Source organism: Mastigoproctus giganteus, chromosome 1, assembly GCF_048544385.1.
Source record: "Mastigoproctus giganteus isolate SK-2022 chromosome 1, ASM4854438v1, whole genome shotgun sequence".
NCBI lineage: Eukaryota > Metazoa > Arthropoda > Arachnida > Uropygi > Thelyphonidae > Mastigoproctus > Mastigoproctus giganteus.
In genome coordinates this window covers 255,461,384-255,482,896 of record NC_143575.1, presented here as the reverse complement: position 1 = coordinate 255,482,896, position 21,513 = coordinate 255,461,384, and the positions used below count along the sequence as shown (strand labels likewise).

Genomic DNA, 21,513 nt, shown 5'->3' with positions numbered 1-21,513 from the left:
TGTAAAAAAAAAAAAAAAAAAAAATTTTTTTTTTTTTTTTTTTTACAACAGCACATTTTTTACAACATAAGAGTAGAAATGTGGCTTTACTTGACAAGAAAGCATTTCTGGATGATAAGTACATATGAACTTATCGTCCAGAAACTTATTGTTAGGCAATAAGTTCATATGAACTTATTGCCCAAACTCTGACCAGACCTTTCGGAATTACTATGCATACAAATGACGAAAAAATTCAAGAGAACTAAAAATGAGCATAAGTTAATATTGTTCACACTTACTCACCTATTCGTGGGTCATACCAGCTGGTAGTGCGAGTTTTGTGATTGATAAAATAGATTTCCCCTTCAGGAGTTGTAGCCTGTTCCCATCCTTCAGGAAGAGGTCCCATAGTAGTTTGGATGCTGATTGGCTGGGTAACTCCAGGAGCAGGTGGGGGCTGGTTGAGACTTGTCGCCTGGGTAGTAGGAGTTGGCAAATTTCCAGCACTTAGTTTCTTTCGTGGGTCCTCCCATGTTGTGGATTGCGTATTGTGACTATAGCAACAGTTAGAAGAATGGAAAATGAGAAGAAACCAACATGCTCTTACAATTATGTATCTAGATTAAACATTTTTAAGCAAAAAGAGAAAAGTAAAAAGTATGTATTTAAAAAGATTTCTTAATATGAATTAAAAACAAATGACAAAACATGAAACAGGAGTAAACTGCAATATTAACAATCACAGAATGAATTATTTAGCATAGCGAATATACAGGATATTTCAAAATTATGTACTGTATACATACGTTAAAAATTTATATTTAATGAACAATATGCACCAATTTAATTTTCTTAAACTCATTTTGTAGCTTATAAATAGACAATTTTTTTACGATAATTTAATTTTTGTTTCACTTTATAGATACCTCTAAAATGATGGAGAGTACCCAATTAAGTTTTGAAGAAAGAAAGGCAATTTATTTATTTCGTATGATGTGATCAATACACGAAGGAACCAGTTTTTTCTTGCTTCCTTCATGTATTGTGGCCGGGATATCCAACCAACCGGTTGGTTCGGCACCATCATGATATCCAGCCCAGGACTGGATATCAAACCCGCGACCTTTGGGTTGCCAGGCAGGCACTTTACCTACCCGGCTAGCTTGGTCGGCAAGAAAGGCAATTATAAAATGCTATTAGAAATATGAAAATGTCAATGAAGCTCAGCATGCTTGTAAATCACGATATGGAACAAAAGCACCCACACGTTTAACAATTACTCGTTTGCGGGATAAATTTTAGGGGGCAATGGAACCATTCAGAATATCAATAACTTAGCATGTGGCAGGAAGAGGACATCAAGAAGTAATGAAAACATTGAAACTATAAAAAATGCAATCATGTGCACCCCAAGAAAATCACCAAGGCTGTGTTCACAAGAGCTAGGTTTAAACCATACGTGTTTTTAGAATGATGAAGGAATTAATAATCACACACAATTGTGTGCGATTATCTTGACAATGAATTTCATGATCAATGGATAGGTCATTGAGGGAGTGCTTTTGAATATCCTCCAAAGTCGCCAGATCTCACCCCTTTAGATTTTTTGCTTGGGGATACTCAGCTTGAACTTAGCAGTATATTTGTTCCTTCTTGAACCCATTTTGATAAAAAAATATGGGTTTACAGAAACAGAATAAAGGAATGCAGGTGAAGAATATAAAGCTATAAAAAACAAAAACCATTGGAAAAGCAACATGTGAACTATATAAACACTAAACAGTACTGATTTCTGATGGGTCAGAATTGGAACTGATAATCTTCAATTGTATCAAGTGCTGTATTTGTGAATTTAAAATAGTATATCTGAAAATGGTTCTACTCTTCGTGCAGCAATATAAATAATGATAAAGGGCCTTACTGTTAAGGTCAGCCTACCATGAACATGCATGTGCATAGTATAACTTGTGTTCACTGAAAATGCTCCACAAAAATGCAGGAATTTTAAACTTAAAAAAAATGTTACACATATATATATGGGGGGGGTTGAAACGTTTTTAGCATAACATATTAAAAAAAGACAAATAAAAAAAAATCAAAGCTATTTTTATTCAACATATTACCCCCTTATATCAATGCACTTTTTACATCGATCCTCCAAGCATTTTAGTCTTTAGTCCCTTGGAATAGAAGTCCGAAGTTAGTTCCTCCAACTAGGTCTTGGCCACACTGATAACGTCATTTGTGGTGTCAAAACACCTTCCTTTTTAAAATTTTTTCAGATTGGGGACTGTTTGTTTGTTGTTTGTTTTTTTGGTTTTTAGGAGCATTAGCAACTAAGGCCATATTACTCTGGGGATATGCGGTGGTCATGGGCTCGTACCACGGTCTAATCAAGAAGCATGTGCTACGCGCTGCTGCTGCTGCTGATCCTGCCCACCTGGCTACGGAGGCGCCAAGAGATTGGGAAATAGATGGTAGTAAGAGGGAGCAAGGTCAGGCGAATAAGGTGGATGGTTCAAATATTTGAAACCCAATTGTTTGATTTTTGCCATTGTCTGGTGTGTGTTTTGTGTGCTGGTGCGTTGTCATGGAGGAAGATGATGCCTTTGCTCAATTTTCCACGCTTTTTTCTTTCAATTTTTCCTTTACTTTGTCTAACTGAAATTCTTCGATTTTCAAGTACCATTTCATGAATTTCATCAATGTTTTCGAGAGTTGATGTAGAAATTGGTCTTCCCGACCTTGGAGCATCTTCAAGGACAAAACTGTCTCTTTTGAATTTGCCAACCCAATTTTTTATAGTTGCATAAGAAGGACACTATTCTTTTAGTGTTTTGATAATATCTTCAAATATTGATTTTGCAGAAAACCCTTTGAAATGAAGGAATTTTATGATCGCACGGTACTCCATCTTCTCAAACTTGTTATTTTCCCTTGACTTCATTTCTTTAAAGGCTGAAAAAAAGAATTAATTTTTTTTTCTGGATTTATGGTTTTTATATTAAAAAAGATCGCTGATCACAAATATGATAATTAAATTGGTCAAATATTTTTAAAAATGGGTCAGGCTAAAAACTTTTCAACCCCCCCCCTCGTAGTGTGATCTACTTTTCCATACAAATTTGGTCATAAAACCCCCCACTATACATGAGTACATATGGTAATTTGTATTAGTATTATTAATGGCAAATGATGCATGAAAGCAATCTTATAAAGCATTAGCAAAAAAAAAAAAAAAAAAAAAAAACACTTCCCACATCACTAGTCCATCCTCTCCAATAATTTGACTAGTCCTTCCTTGAATTTATTCAAACTACCCACATTCAACATAGAAGTTTGTTCTAACAATCAACCACCTGATGGCTGAAGGCAATTCCCAAATGCAATCAGAGGATTTATTTGCAAATCATCCCCTATGGCAACTTGTTTCAGGTCATATGAGCCTTTCAACTGCAGAAATCCTGTCTGGCATGAAAATGAAGTTAGTCTAGTCAACTCGAGAACACTGTTCAGGATCACAGGCTTCTTTTTAAACTTTTGAACCTACTCATACACTCTCCTTTGTAACAATTTTCACCATACATGCTAAACATCCTACAATAAAGTTCACCAGGTTTTATCCCTTCTGCATTAAAATTGTATAACTACTCCCATTTCCACCTTGGTATAACACACTGCTTAGGTGCATTTAGGTAGTCTAGGAATATGCATACATATTTTTAGAGGTTGTAAATAAGGCCACAAGGGTGCTCTGGACCAACAATAACTGCACCAATTCTTCTCCCCCCTCTCCAATGATAACCTTGGGTCCCTGGAGTAATCATGTCACCGTAAATAAGCTTTGCATGCACACAAACAACAACCTTTTGAATTTTGTAGCTGCTGGACACTTGCTGTGAAAATCGACTGCAGTGAGGAGTGCTAACTAATCCAAAATAACTCCAAATTTTTGCTATTTTCATTTGAACCACCCTCATATATGATTTAAGTGTAACTCATGCATCCTTTGTTTATCTTCTTTTCTTTTTTTAATCCCATCTAAGTATTTATTACTCTTTAAATTTAAATTAATTTTGTGGAAGTAAGAAGTACGCTTCTTACTTCCACAAAACTAGGTAGCAGGTTATTCCAATAGCAATTAATCTAATTCTTCAGTTTCATTTTCTGCCTACACCAAAGCTCGCAACAATTGTAAAGCAGTTATTAATCAGTCCAAACTAGAGTTTGAACAGGCTAAGAGTAGAAAACTTGCTTCTTGCCCTAATGGTAGCTGAGCATTCTGGTCTCTTGCCAAAGCTATTGGCCGCAACTTTTGCCCATCTCTGCTCCCACCTCTGTCCAAACCAGATGGTACTGTTGTCACTTCAGCCAAAGGTAAAGCTGACCTGCTAGCATCCCATTTTTCTTCCAGCTCATGTATTAATGATCTTGGTAAAACACCTCCCACCATTCCCAACACGCTCCATTCAATGCCTCCTGTGGTCTTCCGTCAAAAGGATATCAGAAGGATTTTGATGAATCTTGATGCTAAGAAAGCTCCAGGTCCTGGTGGTATTTTTCCACTTGTTCTCAAAACCTGTGCTCCTGAACTTACTCCTATTCTTTGCCGCCTTTTTTCACTTTCTTATTCCAAAGGTGTTTTTCCTTCTGGTTGGAAATTTGCTCATATCCAGCCAGTTCCTAAAAAGGGTGACAAATCCCTCCCATCCAATTATCGTCCCATTGCAATTACTTCTACTGTTTCTAAAGTAATGGAGAAATCAATTAACCACCAACTCTTAAACTACCTAGAAATCTTCTGTCTGATCAACGATCGCCAGTATGAATTCCGTCAGTGTCGATCCACCGGTGATATTCTGGCTTATGTTACCCATTTATGGACTAATTCAATGGAAAGGTTCGGTGAAACACAGGTAGTTGCTCTTGACATCTCAAAGGCTTTTGATCATGTTTGGCATAAAGGTCTTCTAAACAGGCTTCCATCTTATGGTTTGCCAACCGTTTTTAGTAATTGGTTATCCAGTTTTCTCTCTGATCGCTCACTGAGGGTGATGGTAGATGGCTCTCTGTCTTCTAACTTCTCCACTAATGCCGGTGTCCCCCAAGGTTCAGTTCTTTCCCCCACTCTTTTCCTCTTGTATATTAATGACCTTCTTCCATTAACGGAAATCCTATCCATAGTTTCGCCGATGATAGCACATTGCATTCCACTTTCCATTTTGAGAAACCTTGTCCTGCTCAATCAGCTTCAACTTCTCGAAAATCTGCTAGCAATTCCTTAAATGCCGATCTTCAGGTAATTCTCCAGTGGGGCAAAGACAACTTAGTTGATTTCAACCCTTCTAAAACTCAGTCTTGTCTTATATCTTGCAAAAAGGATTCTTCTGCTCCTATGCTTATCTTTAGTGACACTCCGATTTCTAGGCAAAATGATATATCTCTTTTGGGGATTACCCTGACTTCTAATCTCTCTTGGCACAAGCACATTACAAACATTGCTTCCTCTGCATCTAAAAAACTTGGTTTTCTCTTTTGCTCTCTGCGTTACTTTTCTTCCAAACAGCTGCTCACTCTGTATAAATTGCAAATCCGCCCTGCCACGTCATATTGTTCCCACATCTGGGGTGGTGCCCCCAAAACCTCTCTCAAGCTTCTTGATTCCATTCAGAAGAGGGCAGTTAGGTTAATTAATGATTCATCTCTAACAGAGTCTCTCCACTCACTTTCTCATAAACGTACTGTTTCTGCTGCATGCCTCTTCTACAGATACTTCCATGGGCACTATTGTTCTGAACTGGCTTCTATAATTCCTGCTCTCTCTTTCAAAACAATCCGAACACGTGCCGCCACCAGCCAACATCCATTTACTGTCCAACTTCAAACCCACAGAATCAACTTTTCATCTTCCTCATTTATTCATTCAACTGCCGCTTTCTGGAACAACCTTCCTTCATATGTATTTCCTGAAAATTACAATCTACAGAAGTTCAAGTCCAATGTCAACAAATATCTTCTTTCATCTTCTCAACCTCCAACCCAAGCACGGTACTAAGTACTATAGGTTCTAATACCTCCCGTGTTTGGGGTTCACATAAAAAAAAAAAAAAAAAAATAGAAAATTTGATATAACAAAAGTATGATGTATACTTTTAATATATTTACTCCATTCATCCATCCATATGTTTGCTTAAAATTATGGTATAAATGTTTTTTATGTTTAGTTTCACTTGGTCAAAGAGTTATAACATTAATACCAGCATCTAAATACCCAAACTCTTCATCCTGGGGCCGCATTAATGCTACAGCCAAACCAGCCATGACCCTCATCCTAAGAGAAGCCTCATTTTCAGTGTAAATTTTTCTATAGTGATAAAAATTTCTAATAATAAACAAAGAAAATGTGTAATATAAAAGCATACTTAAACTTAATTTGTTAAGTGTTTAGATTTTATTCTTAAACCTTTTTATTGAACAATAAATAAGTTAAAAGTTTCTATTAAAATTGTTTTTATTGTTACTTTATTTTTCAAGTAAAAAAAACAACATTTTTGAGCTCTTATTTTACGTTTTTATCAAAATATGGCTAGGGAAGGGGCCTCAAATTTAAATATGGCCGGGGGCCTGTTTCATCCTTAATCCGGCCCTGCTGTTTCGTTTCAGAACCGTTTCGTTCAGAAATATGAAAACATCATTATTAAATTTAAAAAATATTATTAGTCTTTTACTTATAAAAGTAGGTTTATATACACTGAACAAAAACGTTTATTTTATATGGTATTCAATTTTATGGCCGTACATAAAAATTGAGTAGCAAACACTTTGGCTCATGGGACCGCCTTTTAAGTTGAGCGCCATATATTAGTGGTAAATAACGAACCTAAGTATGCTGGCTCACTGCCAATCTGGGTTCCTAAACTTGTTCAGTACGTGAAGTGTCTACTCCAGTAAATAAGACTGTTATATTTGTCAGTACTTAGTAGCAAATACTGAAATTCGTAAGCATAACGAATAATAATGATAACTGCACATCATATTACATATAAATGAGTGGTTGTGTTAAAGCGCGCGGCCATTTAAACCGATCAAATAAAATAATAATAAGCTTTCAATTAAAATCAGGGCTTGAAATGGAAAAAAAAAAAAAAAAACAGAAAGCTTTATAAGGCTTATAAAGACATTGCCGATGCGTACAACGAACCGTAAAGGCGAAAAATTGAAAGGACCCTGACTACAAATCACTGGAAATATGCTTTAGTACTTGTGGGTCTAATTTAAAGTGACCAGATCCTTAGTATTCCAATGTCGGACATTGGGGGTAGGAATTTTACAACCCCTCCCCAAATATATACACTTTTTTTCTTTTTTTTTTTTGTAAAAAAATTCACGTACAAAATATAAATTAAATATGTATACTTCTTTTAACTAAACTTATAAAATATCACAAATATATATATAGCCTATATATTTTTTTATATTTTCACAGAAAGGCTGCAATTCAGTATAGGTACCCCTCACGTTGGACAGATAATTTGTGTTCGAGACCCGCTAATATTCGTAAAATCGGACAAATGCTAACTTATTGTGATTTTTTTCTTGTAGAGAAGCTGTGTCTTCATTTTGAATTTAAAACGATGTTTTGAATTTATACCAAATAAAAACAGGATAATAAATATAATGTATAGGATATTAAGAAATATTAAAATTTTGAAATACAATGTATAATATTTTAAATCAAGAAAGGTGTTACGCTACATGACGAACAGCATGAAGGACATGAACTGAAAAAAATAGTTATTAGAAGGGGGGGGGGGCATTTATTAGAGGGATCATGTTTTTAATTGAATTTTATTTTTGTTTGGTGAAAAAATATTGTTTTTTTCTGGGAAATCATACTAATAATAAAAATACATACTTCTTTTAACAATAAAAACAAGAGAAATTAAATAATATAATTAAATATATTTTTCCGCTGAGTGAATTTTTCTTAATAATTCTTCATTATTTTGCAGTATTGCTTTCAGCGTTCTACGGTCAGTTTTTTTTTTTTTTTTTTTTGATGTCCACAACTTATTTACTAATGAAAAAACTCTTTCCGTTGTACCATTTGTTCCCGGCAAACATAATGCAAATCATTTGCATTATGTTTGCCATTAAGTATGGAGGCTACGTGTCCAATCCGGAACAGTTTGCAATGTGGGGAAAAAGACTGAAATCAGGGACTGTCCCGCGAAATCCGGGACGTGTGGTCACTTTAGTCTAATTGGAAGCTATACAGCATGAACTTTTACGAATCCCATCTTCTGAGTAAAATTTCTAGACAACTAATTATAATAAAAGTCGAACAGTCCGGCAAATCTAAATCATCCAGCACCTTGAGCAGGCCAGTCAGTACTGTTATTTTTTATTATTATTATTTTTTTTAATTCCTTCTCTTCCCTTGAATGCTGATATGTAAAACAGAAATTTCAGCTTAGCGTAATAAAAATTCTAATTGTGCTCGAACAATACGGAACAGCTGTTTTGAATTGAGGCATGTTTGCATTCTGTAATTAATTTATGGAAACCAGTTTAAAGAAACAGGATTGCTGGATGTTATTCGTGAGCAATATTACAGTTGCAGAAAATTAGCAATGGAGAATTCAAAACATTTTCTCAATCCACAGTTCTTATATGAAGTATTACTCTGATATAATGCATTTCAATTGTCGTGTTTGTAAACAACACAGCTAGAGCAAATCCTTCTATTTGTATATGGGCACTTGTATGTTAATTTATGGAAATCTGTTTAAAGCTGTTGTTGTTTTTTGGAGCATTAGCAACTAAGGCCATATTCCTCGGGGAATGCGGTGGTCATTCCCTGACATTTCCGCATCCTCCGTATTTGGTGGGCACGGGCTCGAACCCCGGTCTAATCAAGAAGCGTGTGCTACGCCCTGGTGCTCCTGCCCACCTGGCTACGAAGGGCGCCCTGTTTAAAGCAACAGGATTGCTTGATGTTATTCGTGAGCAATATTACAGTTGCAAATAATTAGCAATGGAGAATTCAAAACATTTTCTCAATTCACAGTTCCTACATGACGCATTACGCTGACATAATCCATATTTTTTTTTTTAAGATGGAAGAGCCCCTTGTAATGTGAGGCTTAACTTATTTAGCTTATATGTGATTCCGGCCCTGATTATACCCTATATCTTATTATTCACATTTATTCGTTAAATAAGATTTGATTTCGTTTTCTAGCAATATAATACAAATATGATTTGTTTTAAGCCAAATATTATTTTCACTAACTTGTTCCTATTTAAAATAGGCAGCTAACAGTTCTCATTTCAACTCCATCGAACTGTTGGCATGTAGCAAGAAAAGAGGCTGCGCAAAAATAAAGAAAACATATGAGAAAATAACCGAAAACACTTATCCATATTCCAATTGTGTTGTGGGGAGTTCATTAATTTCATTAATTTAGGAACTTACAATTCACTTTTTGGGTATCTTGAAGGATGGGTAACAAGGAAACTATGCTTGAATGCGTTTGAATCCTAACAGAATAATCCAGCCTGAAAACAACAGAAGATGAAGGCACATCGCATCTCTTCCCACTCCCCTAAGGACAGTGACAGCCGAGTAGTCCAAGAATGCGACACGACGACGGTGGATACTATGCAATGGTTGACAAAACTCAGTATGCGCAAGTGCTTTTTGTTGTAGAAAATTTACAATGCTACATTAGTTTTCAGCCACTATTTGCCAAGATAGAAAGTTTGGAACTTTTTGACGATAAAAAAATAATAATAAATAAATAATAAATATTGTAACGTACCAAAACAGACAATTCAACTTTCATAAAGCATGTAATTTATTTAGAGAAGAACGCGTCATTACTAATAAAAAAAAACATCTATGTTGTTTTCAAACTAATTACCGGTTTTGTTTTGAATCAAATAATAAATTCTCTTCAGTTTCCAAGAACTGAAGAGAATTTATTATTTGACTCCAATAAGCGCCGCTTAACTGAAAAGCTAGACTAAGATTTTCTGAGCGTAGATCAAAATATAACTTTGACTGAACAGTGTTCATAATATTGGCAAAACTTAAGATCCTCACATAGCCATGTATCAAAGTACACCCGTCTCGTTAATCTACGATCGCCTTAATCCGAGATCACCCATAGAAAAGAGAGATCCCACCTTTTGTAATAACTTTGTTTTATTGTTTATTTCATTAGTTTAAAGGGTTTCTTATTAATTTTAATAAATAAAATTATAATGCCCTTTTTAATTTTTGCAATTTTTAATCCTACAGTTGGTACCAGCACACGTCACGGGGAGGGGGATCCCCATAAGGAGAAAACGTAGTAATAATAATAACTAGCACATCACCACGGGATGCAGGGTGATCACCCAGATGGAGTACAATCATGGACACGATCAGGTCACCAAGTATAATACTGTATATCAGAAGCTAACGAAGAAATACCAGTTGATCAAAGAAAGTATGCCGTACTACAAGTAAGAACCTCATGCCATACTAGAGACACCTACCCACAAGCTGTACGGGACCGCGCATCATAAGAAGGGACAAGATGATCTTGCACAACATACCGGACAAAACCTTCACTGACAAGAAGGAAAAGACTACTTCCCTGATCGATATAGCGGTTTCCAAAACCAGCAACATCCAGAAAATCTACGAGGAACACATCAGGAAGTACACAGACTTTAGACAGGGAGTCAAAGAGATGTGGCACATGAAACAAGTAACTACAATCTTGACTACCGTGTTTACCATCGGCATGGTGCCAAGACCCTACCATAAGACTTAGGAACAAGCCTCCCAGAATACCTACAAACAACTTCAGAAAGCCGCTATCCTGAATACCTGTAGGGCAGTCAAAGAGTTCAACAAATAAAATAACAGCCGAACATAACAAACCACCCCATGCACCTGGTACCAGTACCCGTCGCAGGGATAAGGGGGGGGGGGAGAATAAGGAGAAGAATGATAATAATAGTATTATTAAGCAGCACAGATTTTAACTGCAATATTTCGAATAACCAATAAAACAATAAAGCTTTTTTTTTCTCATCTCTCACGATGTTACCTTTTCATTAATAAAATTTTTGCAGAATTTTTTTTTTTCAAAACCATTTAATTGACTATAAGCGCAAATTGTTTATAGATTTATTATAATTTGTTTATAGACTGTTTCTCTGGTACGCATTCATTTAAAACCCATTATAATTATACTGTATCTCAATCAGCACGGTTTCACATAACACGGAACAGTTTCAGTACCAATTATCAGTGCTATGCGGGGTATTGCTGTAATTCATGATTACAGTATAGCAAAAAAAAAAAAAAAAAAAAAAAAAACCTTTTATGCGCGAACCGCATCGGCCACTAACAACACATTGCTCCGTGTATATTGTCTGTAAATTGCGTATGTTCTGAAGTCGATTTTCTGTTTGTTGGAAGAAAAACCCCAGTTTCCTGGAGAAAAACCATGCTACCCTCACCTGAGGCCGACTATCTACTCAGTCACGTTGTGAAAAAGGCTCATAAAAATTCCTCACGTCATCGAAGGACAGGACTCAACAATCTCGTCTCTATACCCTTATCAAATCAAATGAGGTCTCTCTCCTTCAAAGATATGGAATCGATGTGGCCATTCATCATGATGCGTTTTAAAACATGGCCACGATGGTAGTCGCTTTCCCTGACATGAGGAGAACAAGGACATGTTGAACAATCACGCCAGATGAGAACACGCTGAGAATCTGATTTTTTTTTTTTTTTTAAGATCTAGCTCTACTGATCAGTAAAGAGAACATTTGGTGAACTAGTTTTGGCCTCACACGGCCATCTACTACTCTGAATTTTTCTAAACCTCTACGTTGCTTTCCACACACACACACACACACACACACACAGAGAGAGAGAGAGAGAGAGAGAGAGAGAGAGAGAGAGAGAGAGAGAGAGAGCTTATGTGCATTTTTATAGTTTTCTTCACTTACATTACATATTCAAGACTTTAAAATCTTTAAAAAAAAAAAAAAAAGAAGAAGAAAGGGTTTTATGTTAACTTCTCAACGCCAGTGTATGGATCAATTATATTGAGTGCACGAGCGTATCACGATTGGGCACTAAATCCTTTTTAATACCTAGTGAGTGGTTACACGATTGGGCACTATGCAGGACACGAGATTGCAACACGATTGAGCACAGCATCCTTTATACTACCAATTAGTCACAAAACCTGGACTGTCCTTTGGGGGAATAGATCACATTGTGATCTATTCCCCCAAAGGATGCTTTAATTGTGAAAGTTGTCGAACCGTGTATACCTTCTCTGTTCCAAGTTAAGTCGTTTTCCATTTGTATCAACATTAAAGGTAGTTTGTCAGGATTGTAGTATTGAAGTTAAAATTGAATACATGTTTGAAACAGAAAGAAGTAAATGCGTTTAATGTGTTTCGTTACATTTTAAAAGGAGTGGTTTTACTGAACAGCGAATTTGAATCAATTTTGTTTCACATCAGGAAAATGTGCAACCGATACCCATGAAATTTTAAAAACAACTTTCGAAGATGCTATGCGTTGTTCTAAGACTTTCCAATGATTCGCAAAGTTTAAAGAGGGGTTTCTTTTCCATCGAAGGTGATCCTCGCTCTGACCTCCCATGATTCAATCTTTCGTGTTCGTGATTCAATCAGGAGTGATCGACGTTTAATTATCCATGAAGTTTTTTAGTGAAACTGGTATTTCCTGTAAGACATGTCAATTTTAACGCAAGATTTCGCAATGCACTTGCTTCAGCCAAGTTCATACTCACTGATGACCACGGAAAGTTCCCGTATGTCAGACACTTCGTCAACATATTGCTGCTGACTAACACTTTCTTTCATTATTACTGGTAACGAATCGCAGAGTGTGTGTGGCTAGGACCCCTCACACCAAAAAGCACGACAATATCGGTAAAAATGCGACTATCGTGCTTATTTATATGTTTTGATTCACAAGGGCATTGTTCATTATGAATTTGTCCCGCATGGTCAAGCATTGAACCAGGAATGCCACAAAACAATTCTAGACGACTGCGCAATGCTCTTCGAAGAAAAGCAAAAGTGGACTTCAGTGGAAAATTCAAGGAAATTATTTGCACTGCAACACAGGAACTACTGGCAATCCAAAAGAAGCCTATCAGGAATTGCTTCTAGAAGTTGCGAAAGCGTTGAAATCGGTATATGCAGTGTTAGGGAGACTACTTCGAAGAAGATTCATCAGAACAACCAGTAAGCTTCATCATTTCCCAATTTCCGTCCCCAAATTTTTTTGATCACACCTCATATATAAACATTTTCAAAGTTTTGTTTTGTTAAGCTGAAAGTTTTTAAACACAATTGAAAAAAAATTTCCAAAACAGATGGCAAATAATGCTGTCACTGTACAGTATTATTTCCCATGAGTTAATTTGTTAATATTAATATATCAAAATTAATACTGATAATATAGGAAGCAGTGCAAAGAAAATGAAGCACGCTGTGCCTGTTTAAATACAGGCCATCATCCGGACATCCAATTTTTTCGGATATTATCTTCAAATCGCATTACAGTTGTTTATTGTTTATTATAAAGGGTGTTTCTCTATTTACTGTGTCGACTAGCCATCTGCGAGCACTGAACCCTGTGGACTTCTACCTGTGAGGCCACCGGACACTGAATGTCGGCGACTGTTGCACGAACACAACCTAAAACTACGAATTCTGAATGAGTAAATATGTTTCATGTTTTCAAAACTCTCATAGAAGATTGTTATTTTGAAACTGATTGAAACTGCTTCCCGAAGCACCATCTTAAACGTTTATCAGTAATAACTAGTTCATATATTAATTAACAAGTTAATAGTATTTAAAACAATATAACATTTTCAATTACTTTATTTTAATCCAAATCTCCCAACTGCAATATAATAAAATACAGTATAGTAATCATTCTTAATGGTTTTACAGAAATTTACGTGATCTAAAATAACGAGTTATTTTAAATCAACGTCGTAATTATCACATAACAAAGGCAGGAAAGAAGAGCATTCGGTTGTTCGCAAAGAAATGAAACCTTGAATGGGAGGCACTGAAAATATGAAAATCCTTTTGCCAAGAAGCCTAGTAAAATCTCTTTGAAAAATAACATCGCAATCTAATCCAGAGAATGACTTTTCATCCTTATAAAGTGAAGATGGCGCACGAAATTAAAGCCGAAAATGGTCAGCGGAGTAGCTAACTGCAATTGGTTTTTTGCAACAAGTCGCGCGTGGCCTGGACATTCTGGAAAATTCTTTTTTTTTTTTTTTGCAGATGATTAGAATTTGGTGCGCTGCATCGCCAGGCATCTCCCTTTTTATGGAGACAGTAATCTCTGAGCTTAAAACTTCTATCTTCAAACAGTTGACGATGAAGAATGTTCCCAAGGCTACTTTTCCAACTGGATGGTGCTACCACCCTATGCCCAGAGCAGAGGTGGAATTTTTTACGAATAGTCATTTTGAGATAACTTCGGCCGCCATGATTGCCAAACCTAACATCTTCCTGTAGGGATACTCGGAGTCACCATGACCAAGAAATTCCAAATAGGCAGGTGCAAAAGAAAATGTTGTTGGAAGTACTTTTCGCTTTAATACCAGAGGACTAAACTAGTATTAAAGAGCTGTACGGTGAGTGCTTCACTGAGAAACGGGCTAACACCATCAATTTTGGGAAGCACTGGCATGTGTATTCAGTTTCAATGCAATGCATCAACATAAAAGTCCATTTTGGATTTAAAAAAAAAAAAACCTCTCTAAACAATGGCACATGATATCATGCAATCTTCCTCCCCAAGAATAAAACAAATGCTGAAAGATTATCGTTTCGAAGAGCTGTGGAAGTGCAAGCCTCTGCGACGAAAACATTAAAGACGATTGCACTAAATGGGTTCCCGGATTATTTCCAACTTTATAAGCGCTTTAATCTACTTTATTTAGACGTACACACACACATCCTATAATTTTGAGAGGTTAAAATAATTAAATAAATCATTCTACATATGAAAACAAAAAGCTCTGGTATCTTGCAACTTGAAATAACCATTTTATAACCTTTATTTCAACCAGATATTTAACAATATACAATTAAGTATAATTATTTGAAACGACTATTTATTAGTTATACGAACACACACACACACACACACACACACACACACACACACACACACACACACACCAGAAGTATCCTTAAAAAGGTCAAAGACAGCAAACAGTAGTTTCACTACTTTCCTTGTGAATAAGTTGTTAATTAGTCGCAGTAAAATCGCTCAAGTTCCTTATTGTTTGCCATAGCTAAAAAATAAACCACAAAATAATAATAATGAAAAAATAAAATAATTGGTTGTTGTAATTAATTAGCTTCAGCAGTTGTTTAAAACAATAGATTATTTTTTGCTTATGAACTTCCGGATTGGTGTGTATGAGATACAGATGTCATGCTGTAACATCTCCTGCACGTTAACGACATATGTTGATCGTATTAGTGCTTGTTTTTAACCATGAGGCAATGGAACCATTAGCTCACACAAAGATTACTGGACATAAAACGATCGTGACAATCCTAAGTAGATACATACTGGAGAGCGTTCACTTCAGGAGACAACGTTTAGTGCCGCTAAGTTTAAAATGCATCCAATTACAATTAAACTTGTTCTAAAATATATCCAATTTATTTTTTGTTGCTCTTTTTTTTTTTAAATTTGGTATTATTATTAGAATATCGTTTGCCATGTACGTGTCTATCGTCTGCTCTTCAAAACTTGGAAGTAGAAAATAAATCAATGTAAAACGCTGGTTTACTGACCGTGTTACCGTGGCAACATGGTCACTAACCAACAGCGTTGCGCATGGTTTGTTTTGACGCGCTGCCAAGTTTGCGGAACAGAACTTTTAGAGATATGAATTTTTGAAATCGTGCACTATTTAATGACTGAAAAAAAATTATGTCACTTGACAACGGTGTGATGAATGACTACAGATCTCAGCAGGGAAAGTGTAGAAGGTAAAAAACATGAAAGACTTGAATGCGTGCAGAAAATATCATCCTATGAACATATTTGTGTGTATGATATATAAATTTCTATTAATATTCAAATTAACACCAAAACCTATGGCGAGTTATGAGATTTTTTTTAAAAGCCATTAACGATATCACCTTGTAAAGAAAACATTAAAACGAGATCTCGGGTTGCACGAAATTCGAAGTACGGAAGCTAATTTTATAATAGTTTTCGAGAATATAACTAACATCAAAATTATAAAGAAGATACAGGAAATACGTGATCAAACCAACATTTATTTTGATATCTTTAAGCGGAAACGGATGAGGGAGGGTGCGTGAACTCAGCCTATAATAAGAGCTGTCGCTAAAGGAAACAATAAAAGGCACCAATGCATTGTTTTTTTATTTATTTATTTTATGCCATCTAGTTGGGATTTTTACTGTACAGTATATAAAAACTTCATTCTGTATCACATTTGTTCCAGTTCAAAGGTTGTGACGTATCTTTTGGTATAAAACCACCCACTTATAAAAGCAATGCCACAAACATTCGAAAACACACAGAGACACGTAAATTGCGCTTACACCTCCCACGCCTCATTATAACAGGTATATTAGAAGTATTTTGTATGCAAAATACGAAGTGGCAGTGAGATCACGTTTCTCTGGAGTAGTTTTATATGCAAGGCTCACAGTACATAAGCAGTCATCTGTCAGTTGTGGGAAAGTCAAATATCTCCGAGTTCTCGAGGAGGCCTTGTCTTCTGTTCGACACAGGCTGGTTCAACCGATGCGAAGAGGACACATCACATGACTTTCAAAGACGGCCATTTCCAAGGTTTTCAATGCAAAAAAGGACAGAAGAGAGAAACGTAGATAAGAGAGGATATAATTGTTACAAATAATACTGCTTCAGGAGAAGCAATACAAGGTATCAAACACGGACCGAGTCAGGAAGTTAAATTCAGACTGAACTTTTCGACCAAGAGACGACATGAACTATACCTATGCTGAAATCTGCGTGTTCGTCTGCTCTCAGAGATTCGAAGTCGATCTCCACGCGTTTGAGTGGACTGGTTCAAGCCCGCATGACTGTTAAATACGATTAACAACTGTTTTACAGAACTTTATTCTTATTTAGACTGCTAGTGGTGAAATGGTTTAGATAATGTTCCTCTGGCATGATTACGATATAATGAAAATATTATAGGAGGTCTATTCAAAAAACATCTAGATTATACTCCTTGTCTCGACGTTAAACAAGTCTCATCCAACGCAGGTACATGTAAATTGCGACGTGACTTCTTTCTTGTTAAAGGCTCACGTAAATTGAGGTGCTACGCTGCAATTTAAAGGTAAAGACAATACCCCCGTTGCTTAGGTCGCACTTTAAATGTGCTCCTTCACGCTGTAAGCTGTTCACTCGTTTACAGCAGTCTGTTATTGTCAGTCGATAACGAAGACGTGAGAGTTAAACTTTCCTTTAAAATTGTAAAAACCGCAAGAGAACATCTGATCTTAAAATAACATACGGGGACTCTGAAATGGGTTGTACCTAAGTTTTCCGTTGGCACAGTCGTTTCTCAAAGAGGGCAGGCCGACTGTCAAAAGTGATTAGCGATCTCCAGTGCGAACTCTGGTACGAAATGACCGAAGATTTAACTGTTCGTGAAATCACTGAAGAAAAGTGTATAGTATCTATTTTAATGAAAACTTCGAACATGAGGGACGTTTCAACAAAGTTCGTGCCACGGCTGTTAATTAACAGAGGAACAACATGAACAGCAAGTTGCTACCGATTTGTTTAAAGGTGCGACTAATGACGAGAAATTTTTTTTTTAAAGGGCGATGAAACGTGCGTTTGCGGGTATAACCCCGAAATCAAACAGCAGGAGGGGCCTTCACGGTCGAATACTCCTCTCCTAACTCCCCCTACCAAAAAAGAAGAAAGAGCAGCAGCAAGTGCGCAGCAAAACGAAGGCCATGTTGCTAGTATTTTTTGACTCTTGAGGATGCTTGTCCATCACAAATATCCTCCAGGGGAACAATTAATAACTTTGATCCGCATCAGACGTCTGATGCAGGTCGAAGTTACTGTTATCACGAAAATCTGCAGCTGTCGTATTTATTAGATATGGCTCTATGTGATTATTATTTATTTTTCCCAGACTGGAAGGGCAAAAAAAAAAAAAAAAAAAAAAAAAAAGGCAAAGGACGCCAATCTGATGATGTACAAATAAAGAGAGTAAATACGACAGCTCATCTTTCGGCTATTTCGAAATCAGCCTTCCAGAAGTGCTCCAAGAATGAGAAAATTGTTGGTATACGTATCTTATCAGAAGGACACATTTCGAATGGGGACTAATTAAGTTGCCCACCCCGTACTTGTGCATACTGTCGCTATATTAACTCTATATATATTTTTTTAAATAGACCTAGCAGCACACCAAATTTCAAAATAGTGCCCGAGTTATGTTAACAATCAGCCCTCAATGCTACTTCCAAGAGATAATACAATACGATTGCCAAAATCGTCAATCTTGGCGTCAATCGTCAAAATCGTCTGAGAAAAAATGAACAGGCCGCTTCATTCCAGCTGTTCATCAGGCGACGGCCCTACGGAAGCCCAATCAATACTGAAGAATTTTCGAATTAAAAACTATGAAACGGAGATAAGGTGTTCAAATAAACCAGCGTTTCCCAAACTGGGGTCCGTTGACCAGTTCCAGAGGGTCCGCTAAAGGTTATCATTTTTTTTTTTTTTTTGGAAGGGGTCCGTAGATCTCAGTAGTTTGGGAGCCGCTAATTAATAAACGTACACCAGAAAGTCTGAAAACTTTTCTGCAGCATAATCAGCTTCTATCACGAAATCATATCAAATATGATCTTTATGGAAATAACTTTTATGGTATATCGAATTGTAGCCGTTATGTAACCACTGCCTTTTCCCACATGAAACGCGACAGTCAGAGATCACCTAACAAGTAAACTAATATTTGTTTTGTTTTTCAATACTGTCGACGGGTCCTACACTGAAGTAAATATTACGTAGTTTGAGTCTCTCTAAATATATTAACGTCTGGATATAATATGCAAGAGCAGTTTATATTTAATGATTTTATTATTTTCAAATAATAAAAATTATTTTGCATTTGACCCAACTATATATTTTTCACGCCCCCTTTCATTTTCTGTCTGATTCGGGTTAGCATAGTTTGTCAAAAAGTGATGATCTGGATCTTTACAAAAACAACCTACAGATAATGCGCAGTTAATGCCTTAAGTTTTGTTCATTGCTATTAATATTCCCAAAGAATTTATTAGATCATCGAACTGTACGCAGTAAATCCTCGTTTATGAAAATTAATGTGGGTCAAGTTCCAAACTCTTCATTAATACGCTTTTTGTGACGCGATTATCACAATAAAGTGAGCATTATTTAAAAAAAATATATAAATATTATTTTATACTGCCGAAATGAGCCGAATATATATATATAATCAGGTTATCGTCTGATTAAAAAGATTGAGTATGGACGCTTCATGTGCGCCATTTCCTTTCATTAGATGCATAATCAGCACTGAATCCAAAATTTTCCATTGTGATCCGGCAAGAAGTTTACATTAAATTTTGCAAACTAAATACCAGCAGATCTCGGACCTAGTCGACGATCGGGTTACAGCAACGCCACGATACAATGATGCTGACTGGTACTGCCAGGCACAAACGATAACTTCGCTTTCTGAATCTAAACAAGGGCATACTCCATACCGGAGTGCGCAAAGTTTCATTGGACTACCAAGTAATATTCGAAAAGAGGAGGGAAACAGAATAAAACTTATTTTCATAATTGAGACATTAAATTGGGCTAATTTTGAAATTCCCAATTCATTTGGAAGTCTATTTCCCGAATAAATAAAACCGCCCCTGGAATTAAAAAGAAATTCAAGGTTGCAGACTGGGCGTAAACCACTACTTGTGAAAGCAACTGTTGGCAACTTTTAAGTTGACTATTTGCGAATTGTTTTGATAGATATTTTGTAATGCTAACTCATTCAAAAGAAATTGCGATCTTTCGAGTCTGTTGCTCAAAATAGGACTAATATACGAACGCTATATATTATGCGTGTGTTTTATATGTAATACAAAGACCAGCTCATTAAAGCCTTTATAATATATTACATATTATAAAGGTGAATAAAAGTGGAGACTAATTACAGAGCCACCACACCGTTTGATTCAGCAATAGTCAAGTTTTCGTTCTGAACAAAGTAACGCCTGAAATACGCATGCGTTATGTAACAGTTGGCACGTTACTTAAAACTGAACCAAACAAACTTAAAAAAAAAAAAAAAAAAAAAAAAGAGAGAGAGAGAGAGAGATTTTTTATCACTCGGAGAACAGACGTTCGGAGCCTGCCTATTTCGCTCGCTCAAACCGCCAGTATTGTAAATTAGTATATGAGGATGGCTCAAAGTACAGAAAATTTTTTTTTGTTGTTGTTGCTTAATTCACTTTTATTCCCCGAAAAAAAAATGTATATAGAACAGTCGAAACGTACAGAACAATAAAAAAATAAATAAATAAAATTTAGAAAAAATAAGGGGCTGTTCACATATTACGTAACTCAAGGAAGAAGTTAAGGGGTTCTCGCTCCGAGTCTCGAGGGAATGAATCATTATCGGGCTTTAAACAGCTGTATTCACAACAGTTGCATCATGTGACTTACACTCTCCCAAGACTTCTGACTACAGAGAAAAGAGTATTGACGTACAGTATGTCATATATGGTGCACAAATTATGCACAAGGGAAATGTCGATGTAACCTGATTCTAGTATACCCTTAGTTTTGGACTTGTATTCGATTTCCATTATTGGTTGCGCGTTAGAAGTGGAGCAAGGACTAAATTGCTGCTACTGTGCACAACTTTTAACTATCACATGGTTTTATCACCCAAAAAAAAAAATATATATATATATATATATATATATTTTTTTTTTTTTTTTTTTTTTTTTGAAAGACCACTGAACGGTAAAGATGCTATTCGACATGATCATAACCAATACGATTGCCAAGTCAACCAATGGTGGTTATGATCAAACAGTTTTTTTGACTTTTAGTCGTACTGTATATACGTATTAATCCGATATTTAACTAAAGAAGAGTATATACCGCTCGAATGCATTCAGGAATTGACACAGCATGCTAACAGATGAATTTGCACATAAATTCAACTAATCGAAATTTGTTGCAACCTCTCTTCGGTTTAAGCGGAATCGATCTTAGAGTCCAAAAAGATTTTGTTTTTCGTAATATGAGAACCTTTCACTGTTAAGGAATATTACGCCAATTCTGATTTGGTTTTTCTAATTTAACATTCAGCTTCAACTGCTCTGGGCTCGGGCTTGGATCTCAACTTAAAGTTTCGAAAAGGAGAAAGA

At 36.1% G+C, this 21,513-nt stretch overlaps 1 protein-coding gene across 2 annotated transcripts in view; it reads right to left on the bottom strand.

Annotated features, from left to right (window-relative positions):
* LOC150091799 (transcriptional coactivator YAP1-like) overlaps nt 1-21,513 on the bottom strand; it is a 261,022-nt gene that overhangs the window by 83,204 nt on the left and 156,305 nt on the right. For both annotated transcript variants that reach the window (XM_090377012.1, XM_090377021.1), the window contains exon 2: nt 286-536. In XM_090377012.1, coding sequence (XP_090233138.1) covers nt 286-536 — 251 coding nt within the window. The remainder of the gene's footprint in view (nt 1-285; nt 537-21,513) is intronic.